This window comes from Corythoichthys intestinalis, chromosome 1 (assembly GCF_030265065.1).
Source record: "Corythoichthys intestinalis isolate RoL2023-P3 chromosome 1, ASM3026506v1, whole genome shotgun sequence".
In the NCBI taxonomy this organism is placed as follows: domain Eukaryota; kingdom Metazoa; phylum Chordata; class Actinopteri; order Syngnathiformes; family Syngnathidae; genus Corythoichthys; species Corythoichthys intestinalis.
The window spans coordinates 8,217,658-8,238,278 of record NC_080395.1 but is presented as its reverse complement, the minus strand read 5'-3'; the positions used below and the strand labels follow the sequence as shown (position 1 = coordinate 8,238,278).

Genomic DNA, 20,621 nt, shown 5'->3' with positions numbered 1-20,621 from the left:
AAAAATTATCTCAAAAATTATTTCGTTGGGTAAATTCCATTCAAAATCTTGAATTGGACCTCCTTAGCTTTAGGAGGCACCGGAAATGAAACATTTTTTCGTATACCTTTAATCTTATCGATCTCAAATAATTTCAAAATATATATCCTCTTAATTGGATTCGGATTTTCGGTTTCAAGTTGCCATCACTATTTCTATCCATGGCATCATTAATGGATGTTTCCCCCGCCCCTTTATTTTATTTTTTTTTAAATCAACACGTACATATCAATGTATCCCATCATCCCCTGGGAGAAAATGGCGTCGGTTTGCACAAGCGCAGTAGCAGTCCGTCACGATCCGGTAGGCCGTCACGATCGGGTAGTGACAGACAATTCCCATCGGGACCCATTTTTGAATTGGGTCAAGGATATTTTTTTTAAAGTTCACTTTGCCAGTTGTCCTGAAGTCACATTTTTGATAGAGAATGTGTTTTGTACTTTGAATTCCGCACTATCTTATGCAAGGCAAATGTGTTTCCGTATGCAGATAGCTTTTTGTTACTTGCAGCAGTATCATTGATTGTACATCTTTTTTTGTTGTGTTAGTTTCACAAAAGGGAGACATGGTAAAGCATCTCTGATATCATCTGGAGTGTGAAGTCTCTCTAGAATATAATACAACTTTATTAGCTGCTTGGATGGCGGCTCAGGTACTTGAACACGAGGGCTATGACGCAGGAATTGACAATGACGCAATAAAATAAGACAGCACATGGGGATCTTAAATACAGGCAAGGGGTAACAATGAGACACAGGTGGGTGATACAAGAGGCGGCAGATTGGTCAATACATAAGGAGCAAGCCACCACAGGTGAAATCAATGGGTAATCACATGGACAAGACACAAGGGCACAGAACCAAACACAAACCATGACACAAACAACATGAATTAATATATTATTGCACACCTATCCTACCTATCAGGTCCCCAATGTGTAACCGCCTCGGTTACGCTGAGGTAACCGAGCCGTTATATTTTACAAATTAATGTCTATTCTTCATTGACGGTAGCTTTGCAAGAAATGCAAAAGCTACCATCTAAACTGTTACTGTTACTTCAGTACGCCACCTAGCCAAAACGATTTGATCAATGGACACTGACTGTTCAAACACCGAAATGACTGGAATTCTTGCACAACGCAGGCTCTTTCGTTTGAAACCCCAAAACGACCCCTTTCTCAAAAACGCGGTTTTGAAAAAAAAATTCAAAACGCAACTCGTCTCACAGTTTTGGTCCAAATCACATCATTTACACATGAAAAACTACAGGAAGCTAATAAGTATAAAAGTTGAATTCAGTTTTTGCCAAAAACGGTTCGGCCCAGTGTTTGTTTTTGTCAGCCTTTTTAATTTTTGTCTTAGTCTTATGACTGAAAATACTTACCGTATTTATCGGACTATAAGTCACACCTGAGTATAAGTCGCACCAGCCCAAAAATGCGCAATGAAGAGGGAAAAAAAAACATAAGTCGCACCGGAGTACAAGTCTCATTTTGGGGGGAACTTACTTGATAAAATCCAACAAATAGAACAGATATGTCAACTTGAAAGGCAATTTTTAATGAAAACACAATAGTGAACAACATGCTGAGAAAAAAAAATATATATATATATATATATGGCAGAAAACACAGACAAGGTTGAAAAAGCAGTTTCTGCTCTTGCACCCCTCTTTAAAATAAACTGCTGTATTTTAAGCCAAGAGAACTGTTGTGTTTGATAGAACAATATGTCTATATGCTGCCATAGCAGATTCATGGCGTAATAAGCCCCCAAACTATTTTTAATTAGTCTGTTTTACCCTGGAAACCCCCGTTCACAGATGTCGCGCAACCGCTTTTGTTTCAACCTAGCCATAAAAAGAAGTAATCGTATTTATTATTCGAAATGTCTGCCATTTTTTCCTTTGAAATATTAATTGATGTCTAATATTTCATAAAAAAAAAAAAAAAAAAAAAAACGACTTTAAAAAATTATTCCCTTGCATTTTTTTAAACTTTTAAACAAATGACGTCACAATTAAAAATTTGGCGTCTGTAGAAAAGTCACGGATATCAACCTCATAACTATCGCTTAATTGTATTTTTTTCGTTACGGTCGCATTTTCCCCAATATTTTAGATGATAAATATTCGATCCAAACAAAGAAAAATTGAAAAATAACGTAAATGTATGACAAAGAAAATCTCGACCACTCCCTCTAGTCTGCGATTTCTACATCGCGACCTTCGTTAAATCACATTTCACCCATAAAATCCAATAAAATCCGGCTGTGGCCATTCACAGCTGTCTTGACACTCGGTGTTACATGCTGCATAGTTTTTGGATTGAAACGAGGTAAGTCCGCGATAATATCTCGTTAAAATCGTGGCGTCTTTAATTCTGCTCTCGCCTCCCATTAGGGTTTTGCAGTTTAAAAAAAAAAATTTTTTAAAGTACCCTCCAGTTCAAAATTTTTCTTCCCACAGAAAATTAGGATTTTAAAGGGATCCTCTATTTTTAAGACAATTCTTAAAACATAAATGTTAGTATGAGTTATAATAATTTGATTTTAAAACCCCTCTTAATGTTTTGGTTTGAATAAAGTTTGTAAAATTATTTTAAGTGATAGGTCGCCATTCTTGTTACATCGCAGTGCGTGACGTCACTGGCCCCGAATGCCGAAATTCCAGCTTGTCACTCGTTAGCTTTCCCAACATGTCGTCAGTTCTACCCTTCCTATTTGAACCAGATGTGAATAGTGAAGAGCAGGACAGCACTGTCGGTCGCAAAACTGGTGATGCGAGAGAGTCCTGTTGGGAACCCCAGTTGGGAGCGAGAGTGCATGCTGTTGGGATTCGGGAACTCCGGTTTTACTAGCAGATATTCAAGGTAAGCATATTGCATTTTCAAACGTTTTCCCAATTATGTAGATTGTTAGCATCCAGAGCTGTCGTGTGCTTTACATACAGTACAGGCCAAAGAGCACACCTTGTGTAATCCATGTCTTGTACATTGTAACGCGTGGTAGCTAGGATACGTGTATAAAAGTACCAGAAAGAGGAGTGGCTTCCAGTTATGCACATTTATTCACAAAAAATAATATTTCCACCTTGACCACTCTTCACTCGGGAGCTCAGCAGTACACAAACACGCATTCCCTGACGAACTCCAACATTGTTGTAAGGTCCACGTCAGAGTCACTGTCGTCACACTAGCGTGCCATTGTGCTTTAATTATTTAGTATGATTTGTGGAAAACTCCCACGAAGAATAGTCAACAAAAAAGATAGCAATAGTAATCCAAATCCGCGTTTATTATTCACTCAAAGATCCAGGAATTAGACCGATCCCATGGTAATATCGCAGCCGTTAGGCCGTCGATTCCACAAAATAGACGGATCCGAAAGCCGCTGTGGGACCGACGAATAAAAATAAATGGACAGATCCAAAACCATTATTGCAGACGCGATGGGACCCTTACTTGACTGAGGATCCAGGAAAAATGTTCGGGCGCCAGATGTAACGCGTGGTGGGTAGGATACATGCATACAGGGACCAAAAAGGGGGAGAAGCGTCCACTTATGCACATTTATTCACTAAAAATAATAATTCCACCTTGACCACTCACTTCACTCCCTTTATTTCCATTTGACTGGAAATTGCATCCAAAAGCAGCACATCGCGGCATTTTACTTCGCGAGTTTAGGCAGCAATAAGCAATTTTTGAACACGCTACACATTCGGAAAGATACCCATTACGTCATCACTGAGAGCCCGCAAACCATGGCGCCAACTAACGGTCAAAATATGGACTAAATATTATAAAATATTGCCATTGATTTAACATTTTATGTGTTTCTAACAACATATTTTAGTACAAGAGAACAATTGTGGTTTATTAGAGCCTACATGTATTTAAATCAGAGGATCACTTTAAGCTTTCCAATGATGTATCACACATGCATATAGGACAATTTTTAAATTTGGCCAAATGGGGGTCTCAGAGCAGAACTTCAAGTCACCTGAGTGTTTTCCGCCATACATAGACTGTAAATATATATATATATATATATATACATACATATATATATATTTCGGTCTCCATCCCTGTATAATGTGATAAAGATAGATAAAGCTAGGAAATTGGACAAAAAAACAAAAGAAGGGAAGCATCAAAGTATTGTTGACAATCAGAATTCAAATTTTGAAAAGCAGTAAGCCGTAAGTAAATTAGGTGCGTCTTTTTGAGTGATTGTTTAATCTCCCTTCCGGGTAAATCTTTTACCACAAAGTGTGCAGAGAAAAGCCTTTTCACCCGGTGTGTGTACGTATGTGTTTTGTTAACCTTTGCTCCGAACAAAATCTTTTATAGCAACGAGAGCAGGAAAAAGGCTTCTCTCCAGTGTGTGTACGCGTGTGTCTTGTTAACTCAAGCTTCGTACAAAATCTTTTATCACAGCGAGAGCAGGAAAAAGGCTTCTCTCCAGTGTGTGTACGCGTGTGTATTGTTAACTCATGCTTCGTACAAAATCTTTTACCACAACTTGTGCAGACAAAAGGCTTTTCTCCCGTGTGCGTGAGTGTGTGTCTGTTTAAATGTGCCTTCTCAGTGAATCGTTTACCACAAGATGTGCAGACAAAAGGCTTTTCTCCAATGTGTCTCTTTGTGTGTTTGTTTAAAGATGCCTTCTCAGTGAATTGTTTACCACAAGATGTGCATTGAAAAGGCTTCTCTCCAGTGTGTGTTCTTGTGTGAGTGATTAAATGTGACTTAGTGAAGTATCTTTTATCACAAACTGAGCAGACAAAAGGCTTCTCTCCAGTGTGTTTCCTTGTGTGTTTCTTTAAACAGCCAATACTAGTGAATTGTTTACCACAAGATGTGCATTGAAAAAGCTCTCTAGTATGTGTTCTTGTGTGACTGATTAAATGTGATTTTCTGAAGTATCTTTTATCACAAACTGAGCAGGGAAAGGGCTTCTCTCCAGTGTGTAATTTTGTGTGACGGTTTAGTAGTACTTTCTGAGAGAATCTTTTATTGCAAACTGAGCAGAGAAAAGGCTTCTCTCCAGTGTGTGTGAGTGTGTGATTGTTTAAATCTCTTTTCTCGATGAATCTTTTACCACAACTTGCGCAGAGAAAAGGCTTCTCCCCTGTGTGTGTATACATGTGTCTCTGTAATTGATTTTTCCTAGAATATTTTTTTTCACAAACCGAGCATGGAAAAGGCTTTTCTCCAGTGTGTGTCAATGTGTGTATGTTTAAACTTCCTTTGTCAGCGAATTGTTTACTACAAAGTGTGCAGCCAAAAGGCTTTTCTCCAGTGTGTGTATACATGTGTCTTTTTAGGTGATGTTTCAGAGAAAATAATTTATAACAAAGTGAGCAGGTAAAAGGTCTCCAAACCGCCTTTGTGCCTCTTTTCAATGAGGAATTGTTTAAGGATTTTATAGCATTTTGGTCAAAGTTTTTATCCTCCTCATCAGTGTTAAAATCAGAAGAGTGTGAAGTTACGTCGTCACTGTGTGAGAGCGGCGCTAACAAAGAGTCATGTTGCGATTGTCCCTCTCCTTTTGTTGTCGGGTGTTGAAATGAGCCGTCGCTTGAAGGTTTCGCTGCTCCGCTCTTTTCGATTGGACCTTCATCTTCTTCACTTTTCACACTGACAGTCATTGGACACGTTGTGATTTGATCTTCCTGTTCTTCTTCTTCTTCTTTAATGCTGGGGGTCTCTGGCTTCTCCTCCTGTTTAATGTACGGCATCTCCGACTCCTTCTGTTTAACGTGGAGGGGATCGTGCTTCTGAGGGTGAAGCTCTATAATAGTGACGTCTGCGGGATACTGGAAAAGGGAAAAAAAAAACACGATTTGCTAAAGTCAAGCTTTACTCGGTCTCCTGCCATGGTTTTCATATTGTTTTTTTTTTTTACCGACACTAAGGCCTTGTTCAGACTGGCAGCCAAAATATAAAGGGTTCAGTGGCTAACCTCTTTTCACTTGCTGAATGTGCCAGTCCATTTTTCCCCTTCAAATGCACGTGTGATCGGCTGAGGACTTGCATTTATTGAAAATGTACAGTGGTGTGAAAAAGCATCAACCTTTTGGAATTTCCCACATCCCTGCATAAAATCCCCATCAAATGTGTTCTGATCTTTGTCAAAATCACACAGATGAATAAACAGAGTCTGCTTTAACCAAAACCACCCAAACACTTACAGGTTTTCATATTTTTATGAGGCTAGTATGCAAACAGTGACAGAAGGCGGAAAAATAAGCGAACCCTGCCTGAGGAGACCTAAAGAGCAAGTGAAACCTATTTTTAACAATCAGCGCCAAACTCTCTCCATTTGTACACTTGACTGTTGATTGATAAACAGCCAGACTTTTAGAGGTAGTTTTGTATCCTTTCCCATAATTCTACAGATCAACAATCCTTGATTGGAGCTCTTCAGACAGCTCTTTTGACCGAGCTATGTTGCATATCAGACCATGCTTCTAATCAAGACAATTCTAACCAGGTGTGCGTTTTATAGTAGGCAGGGCAGCTTTAAACCAATCATTAGTGATTGGGCACACACCTGACTTAAATTGTTTGGTCAAAATTGGTTTCAATTGCTCTTTAGGTCTCCTTAGGTAGAAGGTTCACTTATTTTCCCCCTTCTGTCATTGTTTGCATGCGATCCTCTTTAAAATATGAAAACCTATAAATGCTTGGGCTGTTTGAGTTAAAGCAGACTTTTTTCATCTGCGCGATTCGGACATACATCACATTTAATGGTGATTTTATGCAAAAATGTGAGAAATTCCAAAAAGTTCATATACTTTTTCATACAATTATATTCTTACATTATTTTAATTAAAGAATATTTTATTTGCAGCGTATAGAAATTTTTCACATAATCATACACTATCATAATCGAGGTAAAAAGTTTTCATTTTTTGTTGGGTTTTGCTGTGCTTGTGGAAAAAAGCAGTAGTTTTATACCTGTAGGAAGGCTCCATTATTATCTACGTTTGTTATAACCTCACTAAGACATTTTTTCAGTTCTGTTTAATTTCGACAAATGTTGAGTGGTCTTAAGACAAATGTTTATTTTTTACATTCCTGGAAAGTAAAGAGATGATAAAAAAGTTTGTATTTATTGTGTATAGTAATATAATAGAAGTTACGTTCAAATATTGCGATAATTTTTACCGATAAAAAAACCAAAAAAATGGCATTCAAACGTCCATCTTGTCTGATCAATATGTAAATTTAGCAGATTACCCTAATTTGCCTCACAGAAGTATGCTAGCTAAAATGCTACATATGCTAACGTATTTACAATTCTAATAGCCGCTCACACATATAAGATGATAAGATTCGCGGTTTTCTCGTGCAACAAGTGGAATCGATTGAGAGCCAGGCGAGTGGGCCAAGTCCTAGCGGCGACAAAGCAGAGCAAAATTGCTCCCGGACGGATTAAACAGCAGCTGGCAGAGTGGGTGTGGTGTGGAAGTCATGGAAAAAAAGTGATGAAAAGAAGTGGTCGTGCCATAAAATTATTGTACTAAACCACAGCAAATGCACATGCATGCATTGAAATACTACCATATTTGTTTACTGCTCGCTTGATTAAACTACGACTCACTCACACACGGGCATTGTATTCGATGTGACGCGAGAAGAGAAGCAACGTTGCATCTCGCAGTGTTTGGATTGCGACATCAGAAGAGGACTATGGTTCTTCACACTAATCGGCGGTAAACTTTGGGTCTTTTCATCGAAAACCGAAAAGGTAAATTTGCGCCAAATTTCCTACCACAGCTCTATATATACATATATATTAGTGCTGCAACGATTCATCGATTAACTTGAGTATTCGATTAGAAAAAAATATTCGAATTAAATTTTGTTGCCACGGGTATTCGTTTCATTAAAGTGGCGCTGTAATAGAGCAGGGCGGTAAACCAAAAATTTACCGGCACCGAAATTCTTCACGATGGCCGACGTAATTTTGACCATGATGGTAAATTCGGTAATTTAATAAAACAAGAAAATATAGTCTTTTCATCCCACTTTGACTCTGTGTTGTTCGGCAATGTTCATTCCCCTTTAAGAAAGCAGAAAGTGTGCTTACGTATGGAGTCACGTGGTTATCAGGAAGCCAAACAAACAAGAGCCCTGTGGCTAACACTAGTGGCTAACACTACAAGCAAACGTGATGGAGTGTGGCTTAAGGGAAGTTCGCCAAACTTCCATACATAGATCCTAATTTTTAAAAATAAATTTATACCGTTTGAGGCTCAGCTCAGGTATTTACATTTTTCATCTTCCTTATCCGATTATTTGAACTAACTAGTCCATCGATTATTCGACTACTAAAATATTCGATAGCTGCAGCCCTAATATATATATATATATATATATATATATATATATATATATATATATATATATAATATATATATATATATATATATATTAGGTCAAACGATTAAAAATTTTAATCGAGTTAATTATAGCTTAAAAATTAATCGCAATTAATCGCAATTCAAACCATCTATAAAATATGCCATATTTTTCTGTAAATTATTGTTGGAATGGAAAGATAAGACAAGATGGATATATACATTCAACATGCGGTACATAAGGACTGTATTTGTTTTTTATAACAATAAATCAACAAGATGGCATTAACATTATTAACATTCTGTTAAAGTGATCCATGGATAGAAAGACTTGTAGTTCTTAAAAGATGAATATTAGTAAAAGGTATAGAAATGTTATATTAAAACGCCTCTTAATGTTTTCGTTTTAATAAAATTTGTAAAATTTTCAATCAAAAAATAAACTAGTAGCCCTATTCTGTCCTCAATGTGTGTGAGTACACAAATTGACAGATAGCGAACATAAGTTCCAAAAAGAAATCAGACGGTGTGGCAAAGTTGCATGGGCTTTACTGAAGTCATCTCTTTTTGTTTCTTGTATTTTTGTAAAACTGAAAATAACAAGGCAATGTGTCAATAACTTGCATAAATCACAAAATAACATAAAATGTACACACACGTGTCCATTTGAGCAGTAGCACTAGCCAATTAGCTCACAAGCATCTAACAATGTAACTGCATTTCACCATATATGTGAACAAATTCAAATACACATCATCAATAACTATCTAATGCTCATGAATATAAACAAAGGAGAAATATAACTCACAAGCGATGCATGTATTGACACAAACAGTGTGATGGGGCTATGAGAACTGCCACTGAATACTGGATGCGGACGTTAGCTGGTCTGAATAGCACTGTCTATTCTGTCAGTTCGCGTTGACATATAATCACGTCAGAAAAGTGCGCCGAAACCCAAATAATCAGCTGCACTGAATCGCCAGCAGAGGGCGACATTACGCCAAATAACATGCAAGTCACACCCAAGCGCCAGCAGAGGGCGGAAAAACTCCATAAAACACAATTAACAAGTTGGCCTTTCACTGTACTGACATTTAAATCTGTCTGAGCGGGCCTAGTGCGTTAATTGCGTCAAATATTTTAACGTGATTAATTTAAAAAATTAATTAACGCCCGTTAACGCGATAATTTTGACAGCCCTAATATATATATATATATATATATATATATATATATATATATATACACACACTGACACACACACAGTGGTACCTCGACATACGATCTCGTCAACACTCGATCTTTTCGACATCCGACGTAAAATTTGACTTGCCATTTGCTTCTACCTCCGACGACATGCTCGAAATACGGCAATTTATGACAGCGCCGCAGTTTCTCTGTTTTCCGCCATATCTATAAGGAATTCAGGCATTTAAGCATGTATTCACACGAATTTAACGGAAAAAGCTCTTTGTTTAAAGAGTATGAAAACGCAAAGGGGGTGCGAGACATCAATAGAACCGTTATGTGCCAAGGTAACAAATATTAATAAAGTTAACAAAAAAATAAATCACATTAATGAGCAATTATCGAAAATAGATCGAAAATGACGAACATTTCCGAAAGTGTTCCGGAAACAGCCGAATGGGGCGGCGACGTCACTACAAGTGAATGAAAGTCGAGGCGGAGCCAGGTGCCATTGTTTTTTATCGACGAGAGAGTAGCGTTCGGGTTTGTTTGACCAAAACATCACTAAAATGGTTCAAAACTGCTCTGCTATGTGGTGTACAAATAGCTATTTATCGGAATATAGTATCCATGAGTTCCCGAACGCGGAAAAAAAAGCTGGACTATGCAGACAGTGGGTAAAGTTCGTCCGTGCAAAGAGGGCTAATTTTCCAGACCCAGCCTCCGGCACGGTTTTGTGTGGTGCACATTTTCCACCTGAAAGCTTCTCGAACTATGGACAAGTGAAATCGGGTTTTGCTCAAAGCAGATGCGGTTCCCACCATACACGCGCAGCCACCTAAATGTCCCAAGACACGAAGAAAGAGGACGAAGACTGCCACTGATGAGAACACCTCACCATCCCAGGGAAAGCAAAGGAGGGTAGTTGCTAAGCTGGAAATGGCCAGAGTGAGTACTCTTCTATAATAAAAAAAACATCACGCATTGGATACAGGCCTGGAAACATGTATAAATTCTCGCTCGTAAAATATATAGAACAAATCCTCTAATCCCATTCATATTTGTGTCTGTTGGCAGAGCGAAAAGCTATGATAGCGCAATAAATGATAATTATTCTATACATTATTTTGCGGTCACGTTGTATCAGCTTCACAAAAAGAAATGCAAAACAAACCATTCGGTGTTTCCCACACGATCTGCTGATGATGTTTAATCAGTGTCATCGCTGCCCTCCCCTCATTTCATTACGCTGCATTGGCGTTCGTTGGGCTCAAATTGGTAACCAAAAACACCAATTAAAGCTTCGTAACTCTCCTCATCACCATTAGATGAACATTCGTTACGTCCTTCTACGTCGGATTCTTCGCTGGAACTAGAAACGAAATTGTCTGCCATCATCGTCACCATTCAGTATTAAATTACTGAGCCTTTTTCTTGTTGAATAAACACCCCTCACTGTCAATTCTGAATTCTCTTTTATTGACAACGAGGGGTGTTTCTTCATGAGGGAACCTGGAATATGTGCAGAGCAGGATGAACACAATGCAACAGCATAAACAGCTCAAAACACCCCTAATTCTACCCTCACTAGAAGGAATTATATTGATGCTGAAAGGCGCTGCCCCCCCAGTGGCCGGTGGCTCTCTCTTCACTTGTAATGACGTCACGCACACAATCTGCCAGATCTCGGGCCCCGGTCGTTTTAGCTTGTCAATCGATCCAAATTTCTCTCATTTTCTTGTGTGTAATTACATGAAGTGGCATGATATGAATACAAAAGGCATGCGTTTATGGATAAATGATGGAATATTAACATTTCCCCAGGGGTTGACATACACTTTAAAGATGGCGTCTGCCAATTTCCTTACAGACTGGCCTCATAGTTCGCAATATTTACGTAAAATAAATGCTACTTGCACGTTTTTTTGTTGTTGCTTTTAACCAAGAACCGAGACTCTTTTACATCCATATCTATAAAAAAAATCAGGGATTTAAGCATTTATTCAAAAGAATTTTCAACAAAAAAAGCTTTGTGACTCCACTCAGTCAGCTTTGACGGCCACGCCAACAATGCAGGACCCTATTAACCCTTTAACACCTAAGCCTATTTTGGCCGAATTTGCATGCATTTGATGTTGCCTTTATATTTCAAAGAAAAAATTGTTTACAATGGCCAAATTGGGTCCCTTTTTTCAGGACACCTTGAACTTCATGTCTAAACTGTTGTTTTCTTCACTGACCAATTATAATCCACATTTTTGACCCAAAAAGACAAAAAAAATCCCCAAATCTTTTTTCAAAATTTGTAATTGTTGACGTCCCATTGACAACCAAACATGCTCGACCAACGGTTTTGAAGCTTGATAATATTTATTCAACTTGTTAGGATAAACATTCAATAGAAAAAAACAAGATCGAATAGTTTTATGTTTGACAATTCAACACAAACAGCAGGTGCGGTCATAGGCGTTTTTGGCCTTTACACATACTATGGTCAAAACAGTCTATATAGTGTGCAAAATAGTGAGAATTTTTTTTATACATATCATCTAACACAAAAAGGGTTAGGAAGATATCTCTTTGTGAAGTTTGGTGTTGTACCCATCACCTTATCAAAATTATATACGTACATGCAATCAAGCTTCTCGCACACACATCTACATAAAAATTGAAAAGATTATAGTGAAGAAAAAATATATATAACATTGAAAAAAAGTATTTTCAAAAATATTGACAAGTAGTTCAATTCAAATTTTTCAGGCATGCGACCCAATAAAGTTTTTTTTTTTTTTTTTTTTTTTTTTTTGCGGACTCAATAAAGCTGCTTCTTGAACAGGTCACGGAGCTGCGTCACACACAACGTCACACAGCCTACTCTTTCCCCGTTTGCGCTCGACTGTCACTTCTACTCGCCGAGACGCCGATTCATCAGAGGAAAACAACGACAAATACGACTCATCTTCTTCCTTGAGTTAATGAAATAATGCATTAGCTTGTGCTAAATGTAGTTTTAGATTCATTCTGCACGTTTCAAAGTCGCTTGCTCCAACCAACCGGTGTTGTGCATTTTTCGGCACGACACCGGCCGCTGCTTGCTTCGCATGCCTCCCTTTCAATAGTTGGCGCCTCGCTCGGAAATTTATTAAAAATGATCTCATTCGGTTCGTCCTTCCTGACATCACAACGACTCTCGGAATAAGTAGTCTTTTGTGCTGCTTTCGCTTTTGAAAAAGGACAAGAAATGATGGAAATATGGAGATGGATACATGGTCCATGCAGCGTTTTAATGCATATTTATGAGTGCAATAAAACTATAAAACTCAAATGACATTTTCTCCCGTTTTTCTTGGCCGATTGACTTCAAATAAAAACTGGTGTGGACATCAACTTCCACACTTTCAAACGAGACCAACCAGCAGCACGTGGGTGATGTAATTACAGCGTGACGAAGCTTCAAAGATGGTATGCGTAAACGCGTCGCTGCCGACACGTTCGGTGTTAAAGGGTTAATCAGCCCCGCGTCCCGTTAATATAGTATGAAATCTATGCTCCAGTGTGTTTAGTGCAGTTTTATCCGATTGTTTATCCGAAAATGTTTTATCCGATTACTCGATTAATCGATAGAATTTTCAGTCGATTACTAAAATATTCGATAGCTGCAGCCCTAATCCGTTTACAAGCTTTTTTGTCCTCAAATCCAATTTTTGCAGCTGGCACTTTTGGAATAACAAGCATGCAACATGCCAGAAAATATCCACAATGTAGGGAACCGACATTATTGTACTATTATATTAGCCAGTACACGGCAGTTTACCTAGCTAACAAATACTGACATTACTGACCTAAACAAAACTAAAAAAACAAACTTTTTTTCCATTGAACAAGATTTTTATTTTTCAAAACATTGGCAAACTGTAACATAGGTATCATGATAAAATAAACTAAAAATAATAATAATAATAAATGCAGTCCTTTAGGTGAGCCTAAACCCTCAGCCACAGCTCAACACAATTACCATCAAAACAAAAATAATTGAATAATTATCCATAAAAAACATGTGTATGACTCGTATCATGTTACATTATACACACACTCTTTCTCAACACAGACAGTTGCCAGGGAGAGAAAAAAAACACCACATTTTACCGCAGCTAGACACACTAAACCGGGGTTCACTAAATCCGGACCTCGGTGCCACTTTTCCTGTCGTGTTTTCCACATCTCTCTCCCCTAAAACACCTGAATCAAATGATTATGTCATCAGCAACCTCTCCAGAAGCCTGATAATGATCCTGATTATTTTGATTCAGGTGTGTTGGAGGAGGGAGACATGGAAAACACGACAGGTAAAGTGGCACCAGCACGTCGGATATGGTCTGCAGTCAATCAGTAGCGCATATGCGTCCGGTATAATTTGAACAATTTGATGGAATGGAAACGGATTTGCTCCACCGCTCTATTGGAGCCGATATAATTTGGCCTTAAAGTGCTTGTGACACGAAAAAGCATGTTTATTTCATAATACACGCGGTATTTTATGCTCCTGAATGATATGGACCGCTTGGATGTGTGTGGAAGCGATCGCTATATTTATTTAGTTTTTTGAATCCCGCGCCAGGAAAATGAGTGACTTCCGGCTTCGGTCTCGCATTGAGGAGGAGGGCGCTGTGACGTGTACGGTAGAAGACGTCCTCTTCACGCTACAGTGTACTGTTGTGTATGAGGACGAAGTATTCAGCTGATTTTGCGGATTAATACTTTTATTTTTTGCATCACGCCAGCCAAACGGCTGCAGAAAAATCATTCTGTATGCGGGAGAGGCGTATGCGCCTTTTTGGAGTTTCAAAAGGTTCCCATTCACTGTGGATATTTACTGTGGGACCATTGGACTTACAAGGAAGTGATTAAACATCTTGTTTTGTATTATGTCAAATACGAATACAGTGATTACAAAGTAAACACTATAAAATTCCTTTAAATAAAGGACTACTTACGTTTGATCATTGATAGGCATGTAAAAAGCTATCCTCACGCTCATTAGCAGTTAGCTGTTAGCACGTTAGCTACACAACAATTCCAGCCACCCTCCTCCAGGGAACGAACTGTAAATTGCTCTCCGCCGGGCGGTTTGCCGATCCGCAAAGAAACTCGACAACCGGGTCGTCATGTCAAATAATCCAGGCTAGTTATGTGTGATTTTCCACTTCGAAGACTTTGAAACATCCCTCGGTTCGGGTTAGCATGTCGGCTAGCTATCACTCCTTCTGGTCTGTTTACATTCTCCGAAGCCGGGGAAGGGAAATGACATATGTCTGATTTAGGTGTCATAAAATATCGTTCGGCAGGTGTGACAGTAAAGGTAAAGTCGACTGTTTTGACCATTATGGAGTAATTTTGCCATGTCGTCTTGAATAAATGGATTTGTATTATTTTATATTCCATTTAGCACAAGTTATTTGTCATGACCATGCCATTTATTTAGCAATTGGGGAAAGTACTTGGATAAAAAGAATATCCTGTAAAAATATTGAAGTAAAGAGACAGAAACAATGACATTTTGCCGCTCTCTTCGTCGCGTTTTCCTCATTGTGAATAGTTCCCCCTCGACGGGCTGACTGGTCCTTCTCAAGCCATTTATATAGCTATTGGGGAAAATACTTGGATAAAAAGAATATCCTGTAAAAATATTGGGAGTAGAGAGACTGAAACAATGACATTTTGCAGCTCTCTTCGTCTCGTTTTCCTCGTTCTGAACAATTCCCCCTCAATGGGCTGAATAGTAAAACCGATGAGCCTAGTCTACCGCTGACGTCATCCACCTGTTGGGGACGCTAAAGCCCTATAATTGTAGGCGTGGCTAACCGGCAGATTAAAAGACTAATTTCTCGTCATCTGCGCTTTGCTAAATTGTTGTATATGGTCGAATCGTCTCAAAATATGATTCTAATTCACATAATAATGCCATTTAAGACTTTTTTTCTGGTGTCGTATGCTCTTTAAGAACCCTTTAGCTGTAGATTTGGTAAATACACTTTATTACCGACACCTACCTTTCATCAACTCTTTCACTGCCATGATAATAGATAAAATTGTTAACTCACTGGCTGCCATTGATGGCCATAGACGTACATTCCATTTAAAATGGGAGGGATGACAGTGAATAAACGAAATTGCCACCTTCCCTGTTCAAATTGATTGAATGTCTACGAGTGATGAACTCAATGATATTCACAGCAGAAGGATGAAAACAGCTTGTTATTTTTTTTCCTGGGGAATATCCTTGAATGATTTCCTGACCCATGGATCAATAATTAGGCTCGAGCGTATGACGTGGCACTCGCGAGGTTTCCGCCGCTATCGCCATTGTGGAAGCGAGAAACATAAGCAATGAGGCATTTCAACACAGGTCGCTCTTTAAAAATGGTTGGAAATTATTGTGCGGTAAAGAATTGCAACAACCGATCGAATAGAAAGGAGAATGTACAGCTCGACGGAACACCATTGAGTTTCTTCCGGATCCCTACATGGAGAAAAGGCGAGGGAAAGCTCATATCTGAACTTACCAAACGTCGAAGAATGGCATGGGTGGCCTCGATCAGAAGGAAGGGCATAACGTTTGATTCTCCAGTTACACACTGAGTTTGCTCTATGCACTTCCACTCCGGTAAGTTAATTTCGTTTGTTTACGCAAATTTCAGTAACTTTACGCCCTAAGTCGGCCTGTTGTTAGCTATTGCTAAAGCTAAACAACTAGCATGCATACATGTGCATTGTCTTCATAAGACATAATTCATGTCGTTGCTAAATGAAAAAGCTGTAATATTTTGACGTGAGAGAGTGGCAAAGAATTTGTACACAGGCTACATTTTATGCAGCAAAAGATTTGTACATCCGTGGTCACAGACTAATGTAAACACACATTGCCTACCTTTGCTAGAAAGATGTGTTGCCGTTTGCTATGGTCATAAAGTGAAGATCCTGCACCCATCCCCAGCAAAACTGTTCGTAGCTTTGTAGCGATTTGTAGTTTCGGAATTGCTGATGAGTGTAGTAACATATACCAAACACTAAATACAGCATGATGTCCATTTCGCGTAGTGGTGGAAGCTTGTCGACATCTTTATTCCATTTGTGTTCGGCTTGCTCGTGAGGGTCAACATTGTTCACATCCTTAAAATTGCTCACATATCTGTCCTTCGCCGTGGTAACAAGTTTGTCTCTGTATCGAACTGGCAAGTATTCCTTACTTTTTTCCATCTTTGGTTGCCGCTAAGTTTAAATGTCCCGTGATGCTTCCGCAATGGTTGCGTTGTCGCAAATCTCGCATGATCCCGTGCTGCTGTGACGTAAACGCTCGAGCCTAATTGTTTAATTGCCATATCGTGAGATCTTCACTATTGTGAGCTTTGTATGGAAAGTCAGATATTGGAATTTGGCCCTACAGTCACACTCACTGATCACAGTCACACCAAAGCAAGCCTGATATTGCATAAAAAATAAAACAACTCGTGTCGTGAGCTTACCCTCATTTTCTTTTTACAGTTTTACAGTTGCTCGTCGTGGCCTGGATTTCCTCTCCTCATCTTCGACGTCTCTGCTCTTTAGCTTGATGTTTTTGATTGCGTTCCCCTTCGGTCAGGATTATTTTGTCGCATCTTTAAGACAAGTCGAAAAGCGTCTCATACAATTATATGTAACAACTGTTAACGGAGCGACCCCCGCCATTTGAAACACATTTACAACCGGCATAAAGTCAAAGCAATCGGAATGCGTTCAACGTGTCTTGGCTAGCGAGCTAAGCTAAACAAAACAAAGTTACGTTAGCATGCAAAACTTCAACAAGCCAAACGACTTCCATCAAGCTTTCAGATCGGACGTTTTAGTCCACCAAATTCTTATTTCAGTACTTACCCGATGGAAGGAGCTTGTTTGGTTGGGAGAAGAGAACACAAAAGAAAGGCCCGGATAGGTCCAGAGAGAGCGCTTCTTCTTCTTTTTATTTATTGGCAGTTTACCCCTCGGTACCGTGGGGCATTACCGCCATCTACTGGACCGACGGTTTAGCACGAGATCAGGCAGTTATAGACTAAAAGCAATCCCTCCTGACAACCGGTGAAACACACCCAGAGTGTAGACTAGAGTGACCAAGCGTCCTCTTGCCTGGACAAGTCCTACTTTCACGTAGTGTCCTCGTGGTCCGGGCGGGTTTTATAAATTCATAAAAATGTCCGGTTTTTATGATTTTTCACGGGACCAATTTGAAGAGAATCCCTCCGGCCGCTTGGTGGCAGCAGTTGACATGGCTCCTACTAGAATGGAGGGAAGTAGTAGTTCTTCTTGTTTTTGTTGGCAGTTTACCCCTATCATGAGGCATTACCGCCATCGACTGAGTTGACGATTTGGCCACAATGCCTGTTTTTTTTTTTGTTAATGATAAATATGTATATAATGGCAACTGTCGGAGCTTTGACTGTAAAATCCCGTTTGGTGTCGCATCGGCGCGCTGCCGATGAATGTAAACTTTCATAGCAAAGTTTGATTTTTGCCTCAGCTAGCTATCAGTAAGCTAAACCACGCTAGGCATTATGGGAAACATAGTTTTGAACTGCTACGTTTGGAAACATGCTGATTGAACAGTTTGTCAGTTTATTTCAGTTTTGTTTGTGTGCAATCTAGAACACTGAATGAGAACATCAATTGAATGGGAATAACAATTTGTCAAGGAGAATTGTCCTGATAGCGATTTATAAAAATGTTTAGTTGACACATAGCCTACTGTGTGTGTGTATTGACTGGACTACATTTCAATGGGTCTGCATTTTATATATATACATACATACATACATACATACATATATACATACATACATACATACATACATACATACATACATACATATACATATATATATATATATATATATATTTTTATATATATAAGTCATTATTATTATTTTTTTAAACTGCATTTTCCATCCAGAGTGAGGGGGCACACTATAAATATATTAAAGTGATATAGGCATCTTTGAGTGAACTTCGAGTAAAATTCAAGTATCTTGAGGCCAGGCTGAGTGTCCTCTTTTTTAGAAATCAAAATATGGTCACCCTAGTGTAGACAAAACCCAAACCAAAAAAATGGATGAATTAAATACTAACAAACAAATTAAATACTAATGAATTACCCTCTTCCTGTATCCTGTCCAACAGCCCTTTGTCCCTGAGAAACGTTATGAGCCGTTTTTGAATATTGGCCGTTTTCATCTGTAGAACATTTCCAATCCCAAATGTCTTTTGTCTGGTCCAGCACCATTCTGAACCGATCCCTCTGCTCCCCATACTTCCCACACACCATTAGAATGTGTTCAACCGTTTCATGCTCCTCACAGTGTTTACATTTCCCATCTTTGTGTTTTCCTATCCTATGCAACAAATCCTTTAGCCCCGTGTGCCCTATCCTCAGTTGACTCAACACTACCGCCTCCCTCCTGCTTCTCCCCAATCTCCTTCCCACCCCCACCTGTGACTGTATTGAGAATAAATGTCTCCCCGTTTCTTGTGCTTCCCAATATCCTTGCCACGTCTTTAGTATGTAGCCCCCAATAATGGATTTCCCTTCCCCTCTACTCAGGACGACCCGCCTCTCTATGCCTGGTGCTCTCAGCGATTGCTTGGCCAGGATGTTCACCACCTCATTTCCCTCAATCCTCACGTGCGCCGGTATTGTGCCAAAAAATAGCCGCCCCGCGTGAAATGTCCCCCCTGACGGGAACCCTTATGTATAACACTTTATTAAGGTGAAAACATCAAATGTTTTCATGGACGAATTACAGTAATGGATTTACGGCTGTAAAATCAGTTTTAAATAAATAAATTACACATAATACTAGTACTGTATTTTAGTAACAAATCGTGGACTGGGCCACATAACCATCTTTGAACAGAAATATATTAGTCCACAGGTTTTCACGACCATATCCCGATGACAATAACACAGGTATGACATTTATTAGTTCAAGCAGAGTAAAATAATACATATTCAAGGTACAAGAAAATCGTTTCCATGTCCATCGACTGGTAAGAAAAAGCTGTTTGTACAAGTGACGTGCTGGCACTCAATAATACAATAAATAAATAAAATAAGGTAAATAAAATAAACGCTCAATAAAGTGTTATAAAAAAGCGTTCCCCTTGGAGGGACATTTCACGCGGGGCGGCTATTTTTCGGCACAACACTGGAACTCACACAAACTCCACCCCGAGCCCACCTTTCTGTGCTTCATAGTAGCCTGTGCAACTCAAATACTAAGTCAAGTTTACTGGACTTTTTTTTTTTTTTTTTAAATCAACACGTACACATCAATTTATCCCATCATCCCTCGGGAGAAAATGGCGTCGGTTTCCGCAAGCACAGTAGCAGTCCGTCGCGATTTGGTAGGCCGTCACAATCGGGTAGCCATAGGGATGCATTTTTGAGTTGGGTCATATTATCTTTATTGTAGTCTAAGGTGACCAAACGTCCTCTTTTGCCCGGACAAGTCCTACTTTCACGTAGTATCCTCTTTGCCCCGGGCGGGTTTTATAAATGCATAAAAATGTGCGGTTTTTATGATTTTTATCGGGACCAATTGGAAGAGAATCCCTCCGGCCGCTGGGTGGCAGCGCCTGCCTGCGATGACATGGCTCCTAGTAGTAGGGAGGGAAGTAGTTCTTCTTGTTTTTGTTGGCAGTTTACCCCTATCATGAAGCATTACCGCCATCTACTGTGTTGACGATTTGGCCCCAACGCCTGCCCAGTTATTAAGTTTTTTACGATAAATACGTATATAATGACAACTGTTGAGTTCTGTCGAAGCTTTGACTGTATAATCCCGTCTGGTGTCGCATCATTGCGCTGCCGATGATTGTAAACTTTTATAGCAAAGTTTGGATTTTTGCCTCAGCTAGCTATCAGTAAGCTAAAACATGCTAGGCATTATGGGAAACGCATTTTTGAACTGCTACGTTTGGAAACATGCTGG

General features: G+C 39.2%; 1 protein-coding gene across 1 annotated transcript; it reads right to left on the bottom strand.

Annotated features, from left to right (window-relative positions):
* Nucleotides 1-1,262: 1,262 nt before the first annotated feature.
* On the bottom strand, nucleotides 1,263-17,643 carry LOC130922886 (gastrula zinc finger protein XlCGF57.1-like). Its single transcript, XM_057848128.1, has 3 exons — nucleotides 17,515-17,643; nucleotides 17,127-17,258; nucleotides 1,263-5,862 (listed from the first exon to the last, which is right to left on the bottom strand). Exons 2-3 carry the CDS (start codon nucleotides 17,130-17,132, stop codon nucleotides 4,333-4,335), a joined length of 1,536 nt encoding a protein of 511 aa, XP_057704111.1. The 5' UTR covers nucleotides 17,133-17,258; nucleotides 17,515-17,643; the 3' UTR covers nucleotides 1,263-4,332.
* Nucleotides 17,644-20,621: the final 2,978 nt, after the last annotated feature.